Source organism: Podarcis pityusensis (genome assembly GCF_964106645.2).
Source record: "Podarcis pityusensis genome assembly, chromosome: 2".
NCBI classification, from domain to species: Eukaryota; Metazoa; Chordata; class Lepidosauria; order Squamata; family Lacertidae; genus Podarcis; species Podarcis pityusensis.
In genome coordinates this window covers 83,942,910-83,966,879 of record NC_138029.1, presented here as the reverse complement: position 1 = coordinate 83,966,879, position 23,970 = coordinate 83,942,910, and the positions used below count along the sequence as shown (strand labels likewise).

The following is a 23,970-nucleotide window of genomic DNA, read 5'->3' as shown; positions in this document are numbered from 1 at the left end:
ACCTTGTTTGCATTTAATGGGGAATCAAAGCTTCCCGGTTTGTATCTTGCTTGCAGCAGGGGAGAAGTGAAGCAGCAGCAGTTGGGTAGTGGGTAGCAGACTATGTCTCACTAATGCTATGCATCTCAATAAGCCAGAAACCTGACTTTGTGGTTATGTGCAAACATGGCTGTTACATGCCTAGCTTTGAAAAAAATGAAATTATTTGCTAAATAAATTAGAATAATTTATGCAGATTAAGTTATCTGCATGAATTTGCTTATTTGCATAACAGCTGTGTGTTTATATATGTAAATAATTTGTAAAATGTTCTCATTTGTGGGTTTTTTCTAATATTATAAGGTTAGAAATGGTGAAACAAGAAAATGTTGAGTAGCAAACTGACATAGAGTATTGTTAGGGTAATGGAAAACTAAAAATCAAAACAGTGTCTTCATGAAATGAACGACTGTCTTCCTTTTAGTATCAATAACTTCTACCTAATTCAGCCTTGTATTTAACAACTTACCTGATAGTCATAGGTGACCAGGAATTCCATGGAGGCAAGTGAGCATGGTGATGGAGGAGAGCTAGATTGTTCCATTTCTCTTCTGTTGACCAGTTGGATTTTTGTGTTCGCTATGGAGGAAAGTCTCTTCCTTGACAAATGCATGGTGAGCAGAGAAGGAAGTGTTCCATTCTGCCTCCACCAGCCTGCTTGCTAGAAGTCTCTCTTTTTTGGGGGGTGCCTTTTTGAGGTGTGTAATTCTTATGCGGTAAATAGAATAAAAATCTTCTTACCGCATAGCATTTTCTACCTTTGCCTTGGTCACATACCACATGAAACCAAAACACAATTCATTGTGAATACACAGCATGCTAGTGCATACTGCTATTTGGAGAGAAACCAAAAGCCTGGGTTTGGGCGTTCAGCACACCAGACACTTCCTTCTTTCCCAGTAGTAGTGTGGGAGATGAAGAGAGTGAGAAATTGCATTCACATTGAAATATAGCTTTCTTTTTAGCAATGGTTTAAAGTGATGTGCCAACTGGGTTCTTGTGTTAATGGAATTGGATGAGAATACTGAAAACATCTTGGTTCTGATTTGGTTCAGAGTGAATAATCATTGAACTACGAGGCATCAAACATGACTCCATTAGATTGTAGCTGTATCCTTATACTAATAACTGCAGATAGTAGATCAAGAAAGTAGATCATATTGACTATTCCACATGTGCTTTTATAGGTGATATCTTCAGCTATACCTTTATAGAGGTGTTCTACAACAGCATTACTATACATCTTGCTGAAATGGAATTGGGTCTGAGGTTCCCAATTACTGCTTTAAATTAATTCCTTATAGACAAGAAGAGAGCTGGTATATCGGGCTGGTCTGCCCTCAAGGGTAGCAACAGTGTCCTAATTGTTTGGTCCTCCAGTGGAAGCGGGATTGATCAAGAAGAGCAAAATGCCTTGCAATGAGCAAGAATGAAGAACATGAATGAAGCAGAATACGTGTTCCTCCTTTGTACCTGAGTTTGAAAACATTCCAGGCCACTCCAGTGGGTTCTTCCATTTTAGGAAATTATTGAAGTGTTTGAACAGCCCAGAAGTGTTTGGATCTAGCAGCATCTCTTTGGAGGACAGACCACTGCAGGTTCAAAAAAGGCTCTCCTCATAATGAATGTCGGTCTGTTTTGAGCAGGAGCCTCATTGTCAGTCAGTAACAGCTCATAAACAGGAGTCCAAAAAGAAAGAAATATAAGCTGGATGGAGACCCAAATACCTCAGAACTAAGTACCTTGACAGCTGTGTATGTGATTTAGTGCATGAAGTTCTGATGAAAGTCCATCTCTGGGAATAATATAAAGCTCATTCTGCATCCTAAACTTCTGAGAAGAGTCACAGTGGTTAAGCTATGGTGTACAGTTCCGATTTGTGGTGCATATGAACTGCTCAATTCAGATGTCATGGCAAGCTACAGTTACAATGAACCAGGAAGTGAATTGCAGCATGCAAGGGAATTCTGAGAAACAGTCCTGTCAACCAAACCATGGTTAGACCAGTCTGCTGTGGCAGCAGCAGTGAAAGATAGCACATGTTGGTGGACATTTGCAAGACAGGCATATGAACATTGATGGACATTTTTACAAAGTGCAAGAACGTTGACCTCTTCAAGAAAAGCTGCCTTTAGGTAGAAAATCCTCTTAGGCGTCTCCCACAAAGAGAATCCAATCAGGAAAGCTACTGTTCTTAAGCACCTTGGATGCTATTCCATTAAGTGGAAGGAGAGTAGTTAAACCTACATACACCATGGCATGAGCTTGGATTAGATAGCGAGGAAAGGGGGATGACCTTGTCATCAATCTTTATTTTGTTCACTTTACTATTCACATCCCCCCCTTTAAGCAATTAGGTAGTTCTCAGACATCATGCTCTTTGCTGCAAGCTACTGATGCTAGGGTCATTTTTTAAAAACTTTTTCTTGCTCTTTGGCATATGGGAGTAGAGCCAAACTGATACTCTTTGATGGGGTATACTTTCATCTAATGGATTTGAACTTTGTGGTAAATAACATTTCTCATATTCATTATTTTCATCCACTGACACCCAAGCAGTGTGATTTGACTATATAATGTCCGTCAGTTCTGGAATCTGCTGTGGTATTTTAGGGGAACCTATAAAATTCCATATTAGACTGGGAGTTGTGATATGCAGAAATAGTGATTTCTCTTCTTGAAGTCCATTACTTTCCCAGCTTCATAAATAAGTCTACAAAAGTTCTGAGTTTCTATATAAGCCACGGAGGAAAGGAAGCCTTTCTGTATAAGCCCCTCAACTGTGTTCCTCCTCTGCCAGCCCGCTTGTTAGAAGGCCAGTAGAAGGGTAGTTTCCTGAATTTCCATACTAGCCTGGAGGAAGGTGCTTTATCTCCTCTGTGGCAAGCATAGAAACACTTCCCCTTCCTGCCCACTCACTTGCTGGGATGAAATTCTAGGTTGCTTATGGTTACCAGATGAGTTATTAAATGCAAGGCTGAGCTGTCAATTTCTTCATTATACCAATGACACTTTTAATTTTTCATATCATTACTTTGGAGAAGGGACACTTGAAAATCCTTCTGCCACATCTAAAAAGAAACTTACTCAAGAAAATTTAACTTCTCTGATCATGTCTGCAAAGCCATCTCCTAATACAATTTTTTGGGTATAAATGAATCCCATTTTAATTCATATCTTCAAAGCACCATTTTTATAAGAAGTATTACAAAGTACATTATTCTTTTTTCACATAGATAAGGCAAGCTACACCTTATGGAAAGGGCAGCTTTTAAACAGAGGGACGCTTGTATGCCATGCTGCTTTGAAATCAGAAATGCGTCCTTTGCTTCCCTGCAAACTGTAAGTATAAAACTTTAAAACACAGACCTGAAATCCTCATTTATTAGCCTAGATTATGTCAGATCTTGAAGGTCTGGGAACACTTCGATTCTATGCATGATATGACCAGATTTTCTGTTGCTAGAAAGTGTGTTTCTATGCACACTTCCAACACTACTTCAAAAAATGATGTAAGAATTATAACCTTAGCTAAAAATGTGACCAATTGCTGCTGAGATAGAAAAAACCTCAGATTTCTTTATTCTTTCATCTTTAGACCTGAAAAGCTCGATGTTGACATGGTTATGAACATTGAACACTTAAAGCACGTCTTTCCACGTGTGTTGCAGAAAGAAATATATTCAGGAGAAAGGGAAGGTAAAGTCTCTTCTAATTAAAGGAAAACATTATTTATCCAGATAAGTATTGTCCCTAATGGATGCCTTTCTGCATTCTTTTTGTTGCTCAAGTCACTGGCAAACATAGGGTGATAAAGCAGTAGGGTAGATTGTTAGAAAACAAGTGGCGAATACACCCAACTGAACAAAGGCTAGAGCTCATTTTAGAGTTCACTCCGTGGCATTGATGGTGGCAAAGATGCAATACATTACCATCACTACTGCATCAACACAGTATTGTTCAAGAGAACCATTTCAAGTAGTACTGAGTCTCTCTATGGACTTGCAGGAAGATCAGAGAACCCTTAACAGCTCACTGTTGCATTTACTAATCACTTGGCTGGTATTCATGGAATCATACAATTGTAGGGTTGGAAGGGACCACAAGATTCATCTAGTCCACACCCTTGCAACGCAGGAATCTTTTGCCCAATGTGGGGCTAGAACCTACAATCCTGGCATTAAGAGTCCCATGCTCTACCGACTGAGCTATCATTCACATCTGATCCAACTTGAGGGTTGAATGCCACAGCTGCTGTAGAAGTAACGAAAGTAAGAGTCAGTCTGTCCGCATCTTAGGCTACAATTCCTGAAATTCATCCAGATATTGCCAATGTTTTTGATTGGATAAGGCCCGCCATGTTTCTGCTCAACCAGTGCCTGTTGCAGTTGATAACTTCTGATGGATGATTGGGTCATTTCAGAAGATAATTCATGCCTCATTGTGTCAAATCTGCCTAGAGGATGCAGCTGTGCAGGCACTCCTTAAGAATCTGCTTTAGCCCAAGTTGACTATGACTGGTCACAAATCTCTCTTTTGGGAGCAAATATCTTGGGATTATTGGATGAAACGGAGTATCTAAGACCTCTTTGAATCTGGATACAGGACCAGTTTTGTCATTGAAACTGCCTTGGTCACCCTGGTACCAAAGTGACAGCTACAGGAGAGTATGACTTGTTGGTTATTCTGGATTTCTTGGTTTTTGCTCCTTCAGTACCATCAGTCACAGTATGCTTCTGAATTATGCTTTTGGATTGTCCATCTGGAATGTCCGTGGGAGGCACCATTTTGAGCTGGTTCTGCTCCTTCCTGGCATATATATTTTGGATAATGATGGTGGAGATGATCTTCATGCTGTTTAATGTCTTTGTGAATCTGCTGACAGAGGTTGTTCGCAGCCAGTTGCCATTAGTATCCTTGTGACACCCTGTTCTATTTCTCCTCAGCATCAAAATCCACAAAGACAGTGGAAGTGCTGAACTGGTGCCTTGGGTTTAATGGAGTAGATGAGGGCTAATACTGAAACTCAATCTAGACAAGATGGGATATACTGTTAGTGGGTGGTTAAGCGGATGTGTAAAGTTGTGTCTTGCTCACTTTTGATTAGGTTACACTTGTACAGTGGTGCCCCGCAAGACGAATGCCTCGCAAGACGGAAAACCCGCTAGACGAAAGGGTTTTCCGTTTTGGAGGTGCTTCGCAAAACGAATTTCCTATGGGCTTGCTTCGCAAGACGACAATGCCTTGCGAGTTCCTGCGGGTTTTTCCCCCTCCCCCCCTTTTTCTAAGCCGCTAAGCCGCTTATCAGCTGATCCGATCAGCAGATAAGCCGCTGATAGCGCTAATCCGCTAATCTGTCAATGGGCTTGCTTCGCAAGACGAAAAAACCGCTAGACGAAGAGAATCACGGAACAGATTCTTTTCGTCTTGCGAGGCACCACTGCATACAGCTTTGTTTTTTGTTGGATCCAACCTTTACTTGTAAGCAGTTATCAGCGCTTTTGTAACATCCAGGTTAGATTACTGCAGTGTGTTGCTTATAGCGCTGCCTTTGAAGATGGTTCATAAATTTTAAGTAGCTCAGAATACAACAGGCAGACTGTTGATTTGAGTACACTGGCTTGAACATATATAACACCATCTGAACATATTTAACACCAACTCTTTTCTTAGTGCCCATCATAGATCAAAGGTTACTTTGTTGTTACTTTAGGAACATAAAATGTGCTTTGTATAACTTGGTTTGCATTCAGTATAGTTTGGTGTATTAAAAGTACAGCTCATTCAGACAATTATAAGCTGAATTTGCTTTTTAATTGTAAATGGAGTTACAAACAGATGAAGTATAAGGAACTTACTTGTTTCATTTTGCCAGTTTATGAGTAGTAGGCAGAAACCAGTAAAACCAGAAGAAACCATCATTATAGTAAAACAGTGAATATGTATTCTAAGAATGATTATGTGTTCTCCAGCCTTCCACAGTGTGAAGCAGACATACAGCACTCATTTCTGTAAAAAAAGCAGAAAAAAACAGAGGGTGTGTGTGGAGAAGAAACAAAGTCTCCATGAATACTACATGAAATTTAATTAGTCTCATTTTGTTGCGAAGGTTACCTAGATACCTGTTCATTGTGTGATCAAAGACCACATATGCAGCAATTGGAGAAATAGAAAGTAAAATTTATTGCTGACAGCAATAGGTCCAGTGGAGTTCCCTCCCAAGGACTGGACCCTGATCATTTGTGCTCTGGGCTTATATACCTTTTTCCAGATAGCTTTAGGCATTACATATTCATAAACTGCAGCAAAATTAAATCAATAAGCTTGGACACCACCCTTCCTATATCCTCCTATGTCCATATAAAGATTGCTTCTGCTTTCCATATAATTGCTCATTATATTAGTAATTACTCATATACTGTTATCAGCAAGCAAAGCAAAAATCCCCGTTTGGCAGACAAAGCCCCCCCAAACCCCTCCTGTTATCAGACATCCTGTGTCCTATGTGGAAAGCACCCAACTTGGACATCCTGTTTCACTGAACATTGGGTTATGATGACCATCTCATGACTATGATGGATGTCTTCCTTGCAAATTGCAAATGCAGCTAAATGCATATATGTTTCTGCTAACACAGCAATAAGGCTAAGAGAAAGGCACAGCATTTGGCTTTTTAGAATTAGGCACTTTAGGCACAATAAGGTAAAGTGAGGCACAACAATATATGTAAGGCACAATGATATACCTGTATGCTTTCTTTAGGGGGCCTTGCCACAATTTTGTGAGGTGTTTCTACTTCATCATATTTATTATGGACTTCTAAAAACTGTACTTTCTGTTAAGTCCTTTGAGGCTTAGTCAAAAACATAGAAACAAATCTACCAACTATGCCAACAAGAAGCCCACAAGCAAATAAGGCACTGAATTCTTCTTCCTTCTCTTGTAACAGTGGCAGTGCCCTCCAAGAGTCAGAAATGCATCTTCTTATTCTATCTGAGAGTTTTACTTAGTGTACAACAGGACATGCTTGCCCTCATTGTATACGAATTGTGAAGATTTGCTACTATTCATACTGTACTATAGTATATGCTATACTATACATGGCCCTGCAGAAAAATCTTCCTGTTAACACAGCTTTTAGAAATCATTTTGGGGGTGTAAATATATGAAGACTTAAATAAGGTGTTTAACAATCATTCTAAAAGAAAATATTTCATCATCCAAACTTTTCCAGGGTTTCCTTTGGCAAAAAAACAAGAAAGGTGTTTTTTTGGGGGGGGAATGGGGGAAAGTGTCCCTGCCCCAATTTTTTTCTAGTTTTCCCCCCAGGCCTTCATATTACTATCCAGAGACCCTCTTCTAGGCATCTATGCCACATTCTCTACACAGTAGAGATTGGGTTAATGGTGTCTGGGAGTAGGACCTCTTGTTTATGGAATGCCCTCTTGTGAGTGATGCATTAAATATGGAATGCCATCTCTGAACAGCTTGAGAATGACACCAACATTTCTCTTATTTTGATTGCAGGTGAAACTTTTTCCTAACAAATAATTATAGTGGTTTGATGGTTTTGTATGCTCTACTTTTACTGATTTTTTAAAAAAATGTACATGTGAAAAAACTTTATTTTGGAGTAAACCTTATCGTTATCTGTTGTTTTTGTTACTCGTTGTTACGACTTTCTTGAACTATTTTAAAATAGAAAACCAGTTTGGACATGTGTGTTTAAGTAATACATAATGGCTTGGATCCTATGTAGTTCAGGCAGAAGGAAGATAACATGCAAGAGGAGTTTCCCATCCCACCCCTATATGATCCCCTCCAACCCTCTCTGAGCCGTCTGGGATCCTCCTAAACAATGTGGGGTGGGGTACTGGGAGGGGATTGCCCCCAAATCATGCAGAGCTGCCTTGTGCAAACATACAGAGTTCATACAATGCAGTTTTGTTTAACTTTGGGCAATTGGCTTGTTCTACAGCAGTCCTATGCTGTTCAGAAGGATCACTTTACCAATTGAGAGGTATTTGGGGGAGTGCAAAGGAAGGAGGGGATCTGAATTCCAAATACTGTATATACTCGAGCATAAGCCAACCTGATTATAAGCCGAGGCACCTCATTTTACCACAAAAAACTGGGAAAACTTATTGACTTGAGTATAAGCTGGTTCACCACACCACCAACCTCCTGTTGGGCCGGAGTGAGTTTGTGTCCAAAAGGGCTGCTTTCGGGCTGGCTGCTCGTTCCTCCTCCTCCGCCGACAACAGCCTCTGCCGCTCGCTTGGGTGGGACCCTCACTCAACTATAAGCCAAGGGGGGCTTTTTCAACACCAAAAAATGTGCTGAAAAGGTCGGCTTATACATGAGTATATACGGTAGCTTCTGCTTGTGTTACTAAAACTCCAAGCCAATACAGAAAGATATTTGCTTGCTTTGTCTCTTGGCAGAAGGGACTAATAGATGCTTTTCTTTTTACATTTTCAGAGTACAGGAATGGAATGTATTGCAGTCTGTATGAAGTTGTGGAAAAGACTAGAACAGGAAGTAATTTGGAAGGTTTACTTCAAAAGCTAGAGACAGACAAACTAGTGAGTAGAGCATCTTTTCATAACTTTACTATGTGCATAGATATTCCACTGAGAGAGGTTCTGAGAATAATTTGGCCAGTTCATATTTTATGAAAATACATCATGAGCAGACAAGTGCCTGCCGTCTTGTTGGATCAGGCCAATGGCCCATCTAGTTCAGCATCCTGTTCCCACAGTGGCTGATGAGATGCCTGTGGGAAGCCTTCAAGCTGGACGTGGATGCAAGAGTGGGTGTTCCAAATTTAATATGCATTATCTAGAATTAGGGGCATCATTTTTATGTTGTGTGAATTGTGTAAACTTCTTTTTTCAGGTTATTGTAAAACCACTTATAGACAGGGGATATCTCTTGCTGCTTTCTTCTTATCAGATGGCTTCCCCATATGGTATGCAACTTGTTTCTTCTTCAGCAATTCAGATTTGTTTCTTTTAATTAGCAGCTTCATTACTTTACGGTGTGCCTTTTTTTTCTTAATTCAGACAACAGAAAGCCTCACATTCTGCAGGCATTGTTTCTATTTCGGAATCCTAGAGGTGTTGTGACTTCAGGTAAGTTTTAATCTTTAATGTACCAATTTATTAATTGTTAAATGTGTTAAGTCCCAGTGCAACCATATAATAAGAAAAGTGTAAAAACCTTTAAAAATAATTCCATATATAAAAATGCAAAAATAAAAACAATTCTCTATTTAAAAATAAAGTCAGTAGTTCTGGTACAAGTTAATTGTTCTGGTAAAGATCTCCACTTAAAAGGTTTCTTGCTGTAATACTATTGATGCAGTAATAGCAGGGCTGGCCCATTCATGAGGCAAGGTGAGGCGACTGTCTCAGGTGGCAGGTTCCACAGGGGCAGGGAATCAGCCTCAAGAAATGTATCGCCTTCTATTGCTCCCGCGGTGGCAGCAGCAGCAGCTTTAGTGCTATAGATCTGAAATTAGCTCTGGAAAGGCACAAAACCTGTATGTGTGCCTACTCCAGTGATCACCTGAAGATCTACTGTTACAGGTAAGCAGCACATCTTAAGCTGTGTTAGTAGAATACAGAGAACCTTGCCATAGAACAATGCTGATGAGTAATGAGAAGAGATGCTGATGCTTTATTGCTGCTTGTCTGTTTGTGGTAGCAAGGAAGAGTACAGAGCAAATTACCTATGAATTATATGGTGTTAGAAAGTGGAAGCAGAAGGGGCCTAAGAGTATTCAGGTGCTTGAAACAACAGGTGTATAGAGATACAATGACATACCAAGCATGGAAGACAGAATAATTATTCAGAATAATTATTTGTTGTAAGCCACCCAGAGAACATTTTGTTCGGCAGCCTAAAAGCGCAGAAACTAAATAAAAAAGTTGGAGGAACATGTGATACTCTGAGAAGGAAGGTGGCTTCTGGAATTTGAATGGTCCATTAGATAAGAGCAGCATGCTTTCATTGCTAGAAAGGTGGATATGGTTGCCACAACAATACAACACATTACAAATAATCATTAAAAGCACTACATAAAGCTTGTATGGAATTTTCCTGTTTAGAATCATTTAGAGTTGATACATACTCACCATTGGCTTAATCACAGAGGCAGGGAACCTGTAGCTCTAAATATGTCGCTTCACTACAAATTGCATCACCCTTGGCCATTAGAAATGCTGTAAGAAGACAACTGATAGCTCATAAAAGTTATACTCAAAATCATGAGATATTCTTAGATACAAATATGGGAAGAAAAAATATTTCTAATATTCCTCTGCTAATGCAAATTGCTGTCTTATAATATAATTGGAATTTGCTTTTTTAACCCCAAGTGAGTGTGGTTTAATGGCTAGGCCTTGGGGGGACAATGTTCAGATCCTTTACTCAGCCATGAAGTGGACTACAAGACCTTGTGTCTGTCACTATCATTCAGTTTAACCTATTTCAAGTTTTGAAGATAAAGTGGTGCAGGAGAACTGTATATACTATTTTAAACTCCTCGGGGGGGGGGAGATATAAGTTAAAATATGTATTAATAGTTGTGTTGCTTGCTTAAATGACTGATTTTTCTCTCTTGCAATTGTCTTTCTGCTTTTATTTTGAACACAGTTCTAAAAAATGAACAGAAAAGTGCAAATACGTTATTAACGCAGGAAGCCCATGTGGTCATGCCGGAATTTACAAGATTTATTCAGTCGCTACATTATGCTTATATTCATTCTCGTAAAGACACTAAAGTAGATTTAAATACCGCGGTGGAAAAGCATATAAATGACTATCTGAAGCGAAACAGTAAATTTAATAAAGAGTTCATTTTATATAATTATAGCACAGTCTTGGATGAGAAAAAGCACCTATATCCTGCACCAAAAAACAAATCCAATATTGAAAGCGCCTTACGCAACTACATTTTTGGTTCAGAAACCTACCAGATGTCTGTTTCTAAAGCAAAAAAAATTATGGATGGAAATCGGAAGCCTCAGCAGTTTAGTCCTATTTCAGATTATGAAGCCACAGAGGAGGAATCTGACTACAGAAAGAGAAAAGCTAGGAAAAGAAATGGTTCTAAATGTGAAACTGTAGTTGCCAAGAGAAAACCTGGTGACCCTGGGGATTATGATCCAGAAAGTATCAAAAAGTTGATTAACTTAATTCAGTGTATGAAGAAAAATGTAGATAGAGACTCTGACATGGAAGACAACAGAAATGAAAGCAGACTGCAAATTAAGATAGAGAGCCCACAGAAACATTTTAAAACTAGTGAGTCCTCAGAAAACATTTGTCAGCATGAAGGTAAGAGCTTTCGTAAGCTACTTTCGGTCTATGAAAACGTTCTTTTAGTGTGGCTGCGGCTGTGCTCTGGAACTGCCTGTGTATTTAAATTAGGCAGGCACCTTCACTATACTGTTAGTTTCAGCTGGTCTATCCAGACACATGATTTCATTAGATTTGCATTAATGTTTTTATGTATTGTTGTTTAGTTGTTTAGTCGTGTCCAACTCTTTGTGACCCCATGGACCAGAGCACGCCAGGCACTCCTGTCTTCGGTTTTATGTATACTTCTTTTTAATTGCTTTGCATATTTTAGTCCTGTTCTATATAGAATTGAACCTGTGTACTACTTGTAGATACATTTTCTTTGAGCAAGCAGTTTATAAATTTTCTAAATTGTAATAATAATACTAATTTATTTGTATTGGCTATGTCAACTAACTAAAGGACGGCAAATAACTTTTAGCATAACTTCATGTTTTCCCCAATTCCCCTTCTTTGGTTTCTAGGGGGCAGAGCAACAGAATCGCTTCTTTCAATTATACATGACCTTGGTGGACATGATACAGATTTGAGGCAGCAAAATGTTGCTAATACTCCCAGTAATGATGTATATGATTTCCTAAAGCGGATTTCAGCAATAATTAATAAGCAAGATTCAGCAGAAAGCTATTCAGAGCAACAGGTTGAATACAACTCAATTCTGTCACAGATCAAGAACTTTCTTAATGCTTCACATGTTGAAAATGTTCAAAGCCCAAAGTTGGAAGTGAATGCATCATGCTTGCCTTATTCTTCTGACGTTTCTGCTAGTGAAGTAGACATTGATCATGCCCAACATTTAAAAGTAAGAATCTATTTAAAAATATTAGAAACTGCTTCTAAAATTTCAGTGTATGCATTTGGTGTATATAAAATAGGGGTTCTTTTTAGCATTTGTATTTGTGGCTTCTGGATCTCCAGTTTGACTGTTATAATGGCCCAACTCCTGAAACAGTGAAAAGTAAAGGGGTAGATTGAACAAGACCAATGCTAAATTCTCTTATTCATGCAGTTCTGAATTATAGTAGTAGTGGGGGCAGGGGGCGGGGTAGGAAATAAGAATGGTATAAGGTTGAGGGTAGTTTGCCATGAAGAAGTTCTGCTGTAATGAACAGCTGCATTTGTGTCCATTGAATTTATACTTTGAGGTGGAAAAGTACTAACAGCTTTAACTGGAGACTGAAGAATAGTCATCAACCTAGATGCTGTGTGTTCTCTCCCCTACCCTATTCAGCATAAGTAATATTCTAGATGTATGCTCCCTGTGACTCTTTTGCTCATATGTGTGGGTATTTTAGTAATTTGGTTAAATAGTAAAATGAGAATTCCCTGGATGCCTAGATCCAGTTTTGGAGCAAGCACTCTTTGGTGATTAAGCCCCATCACTCTTTGGTGATTAAGCCCCATCAGAGATTTACAATCACAAAACATGCAGCAAAATAAAGTGTGGAAATAGACCTTTAAAATATTCCTTTCTAAGTTGTTCCCAAAGTTTCTCACTTCCCTTAGCATTGAAAAAGACCACATATTTGGTAAGTTAAAAATCATAGAATCATAGAAGCATAGAGTTGGAAGAGACCACAAGGGCCATCGAGTCCAACCCCCTGTAGGTAAGAATGATTTACCTACAAACTCTTCAACGGTCAGCTTCATGTGCTCTTCCATAGAGTAGCAAGAAAAGACAGGCAGTTAAACTTAGTTTCAAAATTGGTAAATGTTTCAAAATTATTTGTATAGAAACACAAAGGTGGCTTGCTAAAGTCACACGGTCTAAGCTTGGAGCACCCAGCTTGGACATCCTTACTGGTCAGTTTTACATGGTGGAAAAAGAGACAACAAAGGTTTTGATTACCCTTCCTCCCAAAGTGAGCAGGTATGACTTACCGAAGCCTAGCAGAACAGCTATGGTTTTAACCCCTTCATGTTTTAATTAGACTGAGCATCTTGGTTATATGAGGCTGGATTTATCCCACACTCTGTTCTTTTTTTATGGAGAAGGGCATTTGATCTCAGTGACAAGTTTAATAAAATTTCCTTCCGCATTCTGGTGGGAAATGTCATCAGACTCTACTATTGAGGACCATGATAACACTTTTCATGCTGGGTTAGGAATCTGGAAGGGAAAGAAGATAGACTTCTTGGCAGAGATGTTTGGCTAGGGCAGCAAAGGGAAGAGAAGGAGAGTCCCCATGTATGGGGTGGGTGGGTTCATAAGTAAGCAGAGCTTAGAAGGGAATCATCCTACTCTTTCATACACAGGTTGACTTACAGAAGGGCTATAGTAGCAAAGGATCCAAAAGTCCCCTAAGCTACGTACCCACTCCCTTAGAGGGAGTACAGTGGACGCTCGGGTTGCGAACGTGATCCGTGCGGGATGCACGTTTGCAACCCACAGCGGCATGTCTGCGCACGCGTGGGTTGTGATTTGGCACTTCTGCGCATGCGCAAAGCACGATTTAGCACTTAGGCACATGCGTGACTGCCGAAACCTGGAAGTAACCTGTTCCAGTACTTCCAGGTTTTGGCGGTCCGTAACCCGAAAAAACACAACCTGAAGCGGCTGTAACCCGAAGTATGACTGTATAACCCCATCAAGAGCAGGCAAGCTCCCGTACATCCAGTCTAAGGAACCACCCACTTCAGTCTTACCGGGATTGAGTTTCAGTTTGTTCACTCTTATCCAGTCCATTACTAAGGCAAAACAACAATCCAGCACACCAACTTCTACACCTGCAGATGTAAAGGAGAAGTAGAGTTTTCATAGTGCTGTTAACATACTCCAGACCTCCAGATACTCGGTGGTTTCATGTGGATGTTAAACAGCACAGGGGATAAAACTGAGCCCTGAGGAATCCTGCATTGACCCATTCTGGAGCTGAAAAGCATTCCCCAAACATCACCCTCTGGAAACGACCATCCAAGGACCAGAACCAACACAAAGTAGTGGCACCTACCCCTAACCAGAACAGCAACTATGGGAAGGATGTCATGGTCAGTGGTATTGAAGGCTGCTGAGAAGAGGAACACATTTCCCCTGTCTCTCTCCTGACAGAGGTCATCATACAAGGTGACCAAAACAGTTTCTGTGCCAAAACTGGGCTTAAACCCCGATTGAAATGGATCTAGAAAATCGGTTTCCTCCCAGAGCACCTGGATCCTGGTGCACAGCCACCTGCTCAAGAACCTTGTCCAAGAAGGGGAGATTGGCAACTGGCCAGTAGTTACTTAGATTTTCTGAACCCAGAGAGGGTTTCTTGAGGAGTGGTTTTACCACTACCTCCTTCAAGCAAGCAGGACCACCCCCTCTTACAAGGAGGCATTAATCACCTCCCTACTAGTTTTTATCAGCCAAGAAGGAAAAGAGTTCAAAGTGCAATTGGTCACCCTTATCAATCCAAGCACCTTGTCCACATCCTCAAACTTTACTAACTGAAACCCGTCCAACAAGAGAACTAGATAGTGCTCTGGAAACCCCTTGAGATTCATCTGCTGTAATAGAGTCAAGATCCTGGTGGATGCAAGTGATTTTGTCCTCAAAATGCTGTGCAAACAAAGTCACAGCAAGCCACCGTCTGTTCCACCACCTCCAGGCCAGACTGTAAGAGGCCCCACGCTACCTGGAAAAGTTACCAAATGGCACAATGAGGTTGCGATGGAGGCGGCAAAGTGTGCCGCCTTTGCTGACTTCACTGCCCCTAGGTAGGCTTTATTATGAGCCCTCATCAGTGTTCGATTACATTCAACCCATGTTTTTCTCTTACATTTGAGCCATCTCCCAGCTTGTTTCATCACTCCAAGCTTTGGAATATACCAAGGAGCCAAACAGGCTCTATGAAGCAGGGGATGGTGCTCATATCAACAGCCTGAACCATTCAGTTGTTCCAGAGGTCAGCCAGTGCTTTGACAGGAGTGCCAGTCATATAATCTGGGAGTCCTCCAGACCAACCTGGAAATCCACTGAGTGAGGGAGGCCTGGCATTCAGCAACAGCAGTCGCGGACCCAAGGGCTGGTTGAGAGGACAACTGCACTTCCCCAGGTTAAAAGAGGGGGTCTGGCACACAACAGTCACTAACTGCCTATGCCGTGTGCCTCTTACCTGGTCAACTTAATCTCCTACACTTTACCTCCCCCTACCCTGAGCCACTGTGATTGGCTCTCCTCAGCTCCTTTCTTCCCAGGCACATCCCACGTCTTCAATTAAAAAGCAACAAAACCTCAAATTTAAAACATTTGAGTTAAGCAGTTAAAAACAATTTTAAACAATAGGGGTGATAATAATAAAACCCACTAAGCAATAACCCAACCCAGTGAGCCATTTACAAGTTCTAAGTAAAGAAAGATGGTAACTGATTACACCTTATTGATGGGCCAGTTTTAAAGGTCCTTCACCCATAGTATCTGCGTATTTATTTGTTTTGCTTGTTTACATTTCTTTAATGTATGCATTTATTATTCAATTTTGCTACTTTTTTGTTTTCAGTAATGGCAACAGTCTTTCTGGTCTCTTTTGCCTTTTCCCTTTATTTCAGAAATTTTATTTTGCTTTCATGAAGAAAGGGGTTCTGGAAGTTCACAACTGTTCACATGTAATATAATCTAGATCTATATTGGTTGATAATAGAGACGAGTTACATTAATTTGTTCTATCTAACTGGTGTGAAATCTGAATTTGTCATTAACTAAACTGGATTTCAAGGGGTTGACTGTTCCTCAAGTTGTTTTGGGGACAAATGCTTCCTAAAGCATAAGCTCTGTTAAATGCTGGGATTTCTGAGTAAACATGCATTGGGCTGTGGGAATGTTTTTTAAAAGTAGTTAAACAGCAAGTGCTTTGATGTAAAGGCAAAATTGTTTTCATAGAGACGCTTTAAATATTTTTACATTGAGATGGCTAAAAGGTAACAAGTTAGAATTATCAATTGAGACTTCTATGTGTTTGTTTAGGAAGCAAGCACTGGAAGTGTAAGTAGCTTTGAAGGTGGTAGCCCATGTCCTAGCACACCCATTGAACATACTTATCATAGACAGCATTCCGCCTCATACAACGTTGAAGCAACTGAAATGCAATGGAAGCTGATTCCTATCACAGGTAAGTAACAACTTTATAAATATAAAACCTAAAGTTTTGTGTCTTTCTGATACCCAGTTCTTAAAATGGCAAAAGGGATGTGTGCATACTATTACATATTCCAGTAATATTTGAATTCTGATCAGGTTATTCTGATAGTGTTTATGGCAGTGAAAACCACATTTTCAGACCATCTGTGTATACAGTATTATGACTAAACCTCATGTTATTTAAGCACATAAGCAATAACTGTTGAGATTAGATCTACTGGTTCTATCATATACAGTACAGTATATCTTTCTGGAAGTGGGCACGTTAGGATTTTATGACTGAGGGAGTAAAGTTGGAAGACACCAAGCAAACCATAAAATCTGTGTCCTCAGATAGTGCTGGGGTTGAAAGTAATGTTTTGCCATATGCTGACGTGGATGGTCTGGCTGTAGATTAAAATTAGTGCTATCTACCAGCAAGGGCTTCACTATTACAAGGGCATACAGTTGGCACAGCTGTGTACATTACACCACTCAAAAGGAGTATATGCTATCTCTTACCTTGAATTCTAGGAGTTTTTTTTGTATGAGTGAAACTAGGCAAATGTTTTACCACACCTTGATCAAAATATGAAAAGGTGACCAGATAAAATTGCTTCATGGGCTGGATTTGGTATAGAGGTTGCCAGAAGACCATTGCTAAACTGACGTATTACATGCAATCTCAGACAAACCTTTTAAAACCTTGGCTGAGGGCTAGTACAAAACCTTTCTAGTAAACCTCTGTGTCCAGTGTAATAATTTGAGGGCAATACTGAACCTTGTAGGAGCAAGCTTTACCGAAGCAAGTTTGCCTTGCAAGGTACTCCAGCTTTTCCTACTTATTTGTCAATTGTTACCGTACCCTTTTCAAAAAGCTCCGGAGTTGCATTTTACAAAAAGGACAGACAGATGAATTCTGAAAGATTCTCTTTTTTACTGCAATTTGTCCAGTGGGGTGCCTTTTTATTGTTGCTTCTCATTATTTGAACTGTTACCTATCTTTTAAAATGCTGTTTTGATGTTTGGAGGCATATTTGTTTCATCAAACAGCAGCAACTGGGTCTACTTGCTTTTGGTGGTAGTTTCCATATTTGTATTAAAGGCTTGAAAGAAAAAGTCTTGAATAGCATATTCTACATCATATTTTTCACTGAGAAGCAGAGCGTATTTGATACAATCTTGGTGTGGGAGCAGCAGTGGCATGGTTAAGTAGCTCAAACCCCAGTGCACCAAAGCACTTAAAATGGGGAATTCCCAGTCTGCTGCCTTTTGCAGTTTTAACAGATGTAATGAATTCTGGAATTCAAGTCTTTCCCAGAATGAAAAGAGACCTATGATATCTAAATATGTTGGAAATTAATACCAATAATTAGTTTTATACTCTCTAAAGTGGGCTATCTTAAATTGGTGCTGTAGTATCTTAAATTGTAGTGCTGTAGTACATCTTGAGAAACTCTAACCTTGCTAACTGCTGCTCTCCCTCAGGAAGGGCAGGAAGAGTTCCTGAAGAGCACCTGAGAAAACATGGAGATAACCAAACAGGTGAGAAGGGTGGCCTTTATTGCATATGCTCCTTGCTATCTAGATAGCTTAAAAAAAAACAGTTCTTTGGTAGCCCCCTCCCCAATAGAGTTAAGGAAGTGAATCCACCAAAGCAAGTATATTCAGAGTTTGAAACTTGAGAAATACAGTTGAATTAAGGCACCCAGGTAACATGGGAGCAACTGTAGTTACAATCCTTGATGCAGGATGTGGGTGGTGCTGTGGTCGAAACCACCGAGCCTCTTGGGCTTGCCGATCAGAAGGTCGGCGGTTCGAATCCCTGCGCCGGGGTGAGCTCCTGTTGCTCTGTCCCAGCTGCTGCCAACCTAGCAGTTCAAAAGCACACCAATGCAAGTAGATAAATAGGAACCACTGCAGCGGGAAGGTAAACAGCGTTTCCATGCGCTTTGGTATCTGTCACAGTGTTCCGTTGCACCAGAAGCAGTTTAGTCATTCTGGCCACATGACCCAGAAAGCTGTCCGTGGACAAACGCTGGCTCCCTCGGCCTGAAAGCAAGATGAGTTGCCTTTGACTGGACTTAACTGTCCAGGGGTCCTTTACCTTTTTACCTATAACCCTTGAAGGTAATTCCAAGTGCATCAGTCATAATAGAGATTGCTAGTTTTTAACAACAAAGCTTTGCTGTTGAATATTGAATGTTCATAAAGTCCATTGTAAAATTCTCAATGAACTGCTTTGGTACCTTAACAGGCAGTTGTTATAATTGATAGAGCTGTATGAAATATACAAATGGCCAACATACATATTGTGTTAATATAGATAATCATGTAATTTTTATATATAGCGTATCAATTTCCATCCTATGAGGCATATACACTTCACATAATAAATGTGTTTAATTTGTGATGTTCCGTATCATGTATAAAGAATATAGATGAATTTATTTGTAGTTGTTCATATATTACTTTGCGGAGCGCAACCCGAAAACGCTCAACCTGAAGCAATTTCAACCCAAGGTATGACTGTACAACATACCAGACGGGACGTACCATTGATGTTGCCTTTGCCACAAGTGATATGAGGGATGGACTGAGGATAAGGGGAGTGCAGTGCACTTCCTTGTCATGGTCAGACCATTATCTGGTTAAGATTGGATGGACAATGGCAATTCTCTCCTGTAAGGGTGGTGGGCCTATTTAGGTGCCCTCAGAGGTTGATGGAACCTGATGAGTTTCTGCATACTCTGGGAAGTCTTCCAGTGGAAAGCTGAAGATCCTGTTGAATTCCTGTTCTCATGATGGAAAAGCAAGATAAAATGGGCAGTTGATGCAATCCTATATGGCGTTGTGGAGCCTGAGCAGCCTCTTGGTATTTTGAGGAGCTCTGGAATATGAAACAAACTGGATGTGGACTAGAACAGAAGTGGCACATCTTGCCACTTTAATCCAATTTAATTTTTTTAAAAAAGTGATTTAAATTTTTAAAAATCCACCTGAACACCTGTTGGAGCACATAATCGTGCCTATTATGTAGCAGTGCAGGATGCAAAAAAGGGCATTTCACAGCTTGCATTGCATTCCTCTAGTAGCCAGCTGGCAGAGTTATTTCCGATGTCCAGAGACTATTGACACCCTCTGTGGGGGAAGGACCTTGCGGGCATTCAGAGACCTTCTTTGACCAACTGCCTACAACTTTGAAGATTGATAAAGTCACTCAATTTAAGAGTGCTCTTGACTTCACCCTTTTTGCTGCTCCAGCTGTGCAGTGCCACTATCAAGCGTGTGTTGTGGAACCAGTTTCTGCTAATACAATCATCTGATGTAGGCAAGGTGCTGGTGATAATATGACCACATGCCCTCTTGACCCCTCTCCCTCCTGGCTTATTAAGTCTGGCAGAAGGGAGCTGACTGGATGGGTCCAGAGCATGGTTAAAATTTCATTGGATGAGGGCATGGGGCCCACTACCTTGGAAAGAAACAGTGGTGTGGCTGCTCCTAAAGAAACTGACTCATTGTGCTGGAACAACCACCAACCAGTTGCAAATACTCACTTTTGGTGGAAGATGGCAGGGTTGTAGTGGGGCAACTGCAAGCATTCTTAAATGATACAGATTATTTAGATCCATTCAAGTCTTGGTTCAGGCCTGGCTATGGGACTGAGTTGGCTTTGGTCACCCTGATGGAAGATCTTTGCAGAGCATGGACAGGAGAGCAACCTTGCTCCTGCTGCTTGATCTCTCATGTTGTCCTCCTGGACGAGTTCTGGGGTATGGGAGAATGCTTTTCAGCTCCCTGGCAATTAAGTTATGGGGTGCCACAGGACACTACTTTATTTCTGATGCTATTTTATATCTATATGGAGCAGCCATTAAGAGTTTTTGGGGTGAGGTGCCGTCAGTATGCAGATGATATCCAGCTCTATTTCTCCTTAACATCTGAATCAGAGGAGGCCATGCAGTCCCTAGGGTGCTTGAATGCAGTGGTGAGATGGATGACAAAAAGCAGGCTGAGCTTGAACCCTAGCAAGCTGGAGGCACTGGATAGAGGCACTGGATAAGTAGTTCCCATGTCTGAGAAATGGATAAAATGCCTACCCTAGATGGGGTTCTACTGCCCCTGAAGGAGCAGGTTTGCGGGTGCTTCCAGATTTCGCTCTTGTCATTGGTGGCTCTGGTAGTGTCATCAGCTAGAAGCACATTTTACCAACTGCAGCTGTTGGGATAGCTACAACTGTTGCTGGATGGGGGAAACTTGGCTACAGCAGCTCATGCATAGATTACTGGATTACTACAATACACTATGTCAGGCTTCCCTTGAGCTTGATCCAGAAGCTGTAGAATGCTGCATCATGATTGCTGACAGCTGTGAGACGGCGGAAGCATATAACACATTTGCTCAGAGATCTGCACTGGTTGCTGATTTGTTACCACTGTACTCTAAATAAATACTTTTGTTCAGACAAGTTTGCTGGAAATGTGTGTTTTTAAATTGTTTTAACTTATTGTTGATTTTCGTTTTTGAAAATGTTTTAAATACTTGTTTTCAACTGTTTTTACGAATAATTTTATTGTTTTATTCTCTTTGTAAACCTATTTAAACTTTTTCAACTAAGCATTGTTTAGTTTTTAGAAATAAAACAAGGGATGTTCTTGCTTGAACGGGGAACAAGTTGACTGTGAAAGCACCCTAGTAAGAGTATTCTAGTAAGAGGAGAAGTCAATACAAAAGAAAACACAGTGCAGTAGTTTAGATGCTGCCTCTGTTTTGGGGGAAATAAAATTGCAAGCATGGCAATGGTAGTAAATAAATGTTTGGTAGTGTTGTTTGGCAGTCTTGTGTTTCTTCACAAATGGCAACAATGGGATTTTTAGCTTTGTTGGATTTCATAGAATGAAATGGGATTCAGAGACCTCTAAAATCTAACTTGGCTTTGTAGGCAGACACAAATAATCTCTCACATGCTAAGAAATAAATATTATTTATTTATTTATTTGCTTGCTTGCTTGCTTGCTTGCTTGCTACTAGTTTGCTGATCAAAGCAGAATACATTAAATATTCTGCTTTTTCCTTTATCCTACCCAAATAGACATGGTGGGTGAAATCCATTCATGGTAGATAAGGGGAAGTGAGTGTTGCCGATTTCCCTTTCAGAAACCCTAGCCTAAGTAATCCATGTTGTTTGCTTTGTAAATCTCTCAAGAGTTGACTCATAATTTTGTGAGTAACTTTTAATAACTGAATACACTTTAAATAGTCTGTATTGAAAAGTCTGTGTTTCACTGGCTGGATCTACAGTGATCTTCTAAACATTATAAAATATAGCGTTCCATCATGTTTAATAGCAGTTTCCTTTGCCAGTGGCTCACTGCTCTGTACCACCCTCTGGTGTCACATTTTAATAATGCATTTTAAATGTTATAAATGACGAGAGTAGACCCACCCACTATTATTAAAATAGAACTGTAAAGATTTGGAGGAAAGCATGTTGAATACTGACCAGATTGTGCATGGTGACATAGGAGGGCAGGGGATATTTGTGTTTGTGCAGTAAAAAGTTACAAATACTAATTCATGTAAAAAAGCAAGTCCTAAAATATTTTTTTGAATATAAATATTTTCTTTGGAAGTTGGATTTTAGCACCAGATAGTGTATCATGCCAAATTTAACTCTTTTTACTAGCATTTCTTTCTTGTATATTTCTCGTTGTCGTTAATCACTAGGATGGATTTGGGGCTAATCAGCAATATAAAGGAAATGACTGGATTGTGTGCATACTCCCTTCTCTTTTGCCTTGTGTAAAAGGTGTCAAGGGAGTGGTTAAAACTACCCCTCAGGTTCATTCCTGGTAGGGGATTCAATAAGAAACGCAACTAAGGACTCCAGCAAAACAATACCCTTCATTAACTTTACTGCAGCAAAGGACAGTCCCATAAGTACTACTCTTTTACATACAGCTTACACCATACTAAGTACGTAACTGGTTCCATGTTGTCCATTCCACGTCAGGACATCATGTTCTGGTCAAGATGTCCCCTACAGGTCATCTTACTATAATAAACTAACCTATGATCAGAACAGTAACATCGAACAAACAGATTCCACAAACATATTTTACAGTTTCTTTCTCCTTGTCTTCTAATACACATAGTCTAATATTAATAAAGGCCTTTATATGTCATACACACATATACTAACACATTCCAGTTATGGATAAATACATTCCTATGTGTGATGAATGACCTTACTAACATCCTTAATATCTTTTATTGTTATATTAGCCTTATTTACTTTCCATTTCCATGTCTTTCACTATGGTATCTATTATTCTTTGCCAACCTTAATTAATTGCCAACTATGATTACACAAGGTTCATATTTGAGAGCTTGGGTCATTGATGTTTGAATACAGGTCAAGCTGACAAGGTAAGTCAGCATCCTTTGGTCAGTACAGTAAACAGACAACAGTTTTCTTTGATACATCAAAAAGACAATTAATATTTTTTGGTCAGTACAGTAAACAGACACCAGTTTTCTCCGATACATCAAAAAGACAATTAATATTTAATAACTAAATCAGCAAATAAAGCTTTCCATTATTTCTCTTTCTAAATTAGGCACAAAGTTCAGGCTAGCTGTAATTGTCAGGCCTGCAATACTTTCTTGCATTTTGAAGCCTAAGGTTTTGGGATGCAGGAGGCAAATCCTCATTTTCCCTTCACAAAGGGGAAACCTACCACCTGGGAGGCAGTCCTGCTCTTTCAGTCAAGCAGAGCTCTAATGGCTAAAGGGAGAGAAGGAATTTAAAGCATGCAGTTAAAAGGGTTTCCCAATATTTCACTTGTTGAAATAAGTTTATTTACCGTATTTTTCGCCCTATAGGACGCACCGTCCCATAAGGCGCACCTAGTTTTTTGGGGGGGAAATAAAGGGGAAAAAATTATTTCCCCCCCAGGCATGGGGCTGGGGCGGGGGAGGCCCGAGCTTCCCCCGACCCCAGCCCCCAAACAGGCAGCTCTCTGCAAGCCGTGGGAGCCCAGCGCTGGCTCCCGCTGCTTGTGGAGAGGTCCGCGAAGCCTGGACGTGCTGATCTCTGCGCGCGCAGGCTTCGGCATGCCGGCAACTCTCCGCAAGCAGCGGGAGCGCTCCCGCTGCTTGCGGAGAGGTCCGCGAAGCCTGGAGAGCGAGAGGGGTCAGTGTGCACCGACCCCTTTCGCTCTCCAGGCTTCAGCGAAAGCCTGCATTCGCCCCATAGGACGCACACACATTTCCCCTTCATTTTTGGAGGGGAAAATTGCGTCCTATAGGGCGAAAAATACGGTAGATGGGAGATTGAAGCTGATTTTTGTCCCACTGCTCTCTTAGGAATTGCTGTTTCCTTAACTTGCATGACAGTTAAACATAACGCTCCCCAATAATGTTAATGATTTACAAAAGTTTTCCTTCCGTGAAAAACTCACAAGTCA

General features: G+C 40.4%; 1 protein-coding gene across 1 annotated transcript in view; it reads left to right on the top strand.

Moving 5' to 3' along the window:
- TASOR (transcription activation suppressor) overlaps positions 1–23,970 on the top strand; it is a 44,900-nt gene that overhangs the window by 14,454 nt on the left and 6,476 nt on the right. The window contains exons 9-18 of the mRNA XM_080996981.1: positions 3,276–3,381; positions 3,638–3,738; positions 8,521–8,624; positions 8,938–9,010; positions 9,105–9,173; positions 10,699–11,382; positions 11,871–12,208; positions 16,349–16,493; positions 17,990–18,055; positions 22,917–22,930. Of these exons, the coding sequence (XP_080853107.1) occupies positions 3,276–3,381; positions 3,638–3,738; positions 8,521–8,624; positions 8,938–9,010; positions 9,105–9,173; positions 10,699–11,382; positions 11,871–12,208; positions 16,349–16,493; positions 17,990–18,055; positions 22,917–22,930 (1,700 nt within the window). The remainder of the gene's footprint in view (positions 1–3,275; positions 3,382–3,637; positions 3,739–8,520; positions 8,625–8,937; positions 9,011–9,104; positions 9,174–10,698; positions 11,383–11,870; positions 12,209–16,348; positions 16,494–17,989; positions 18,056–22,916; positions 22,931–23,970) is intronic.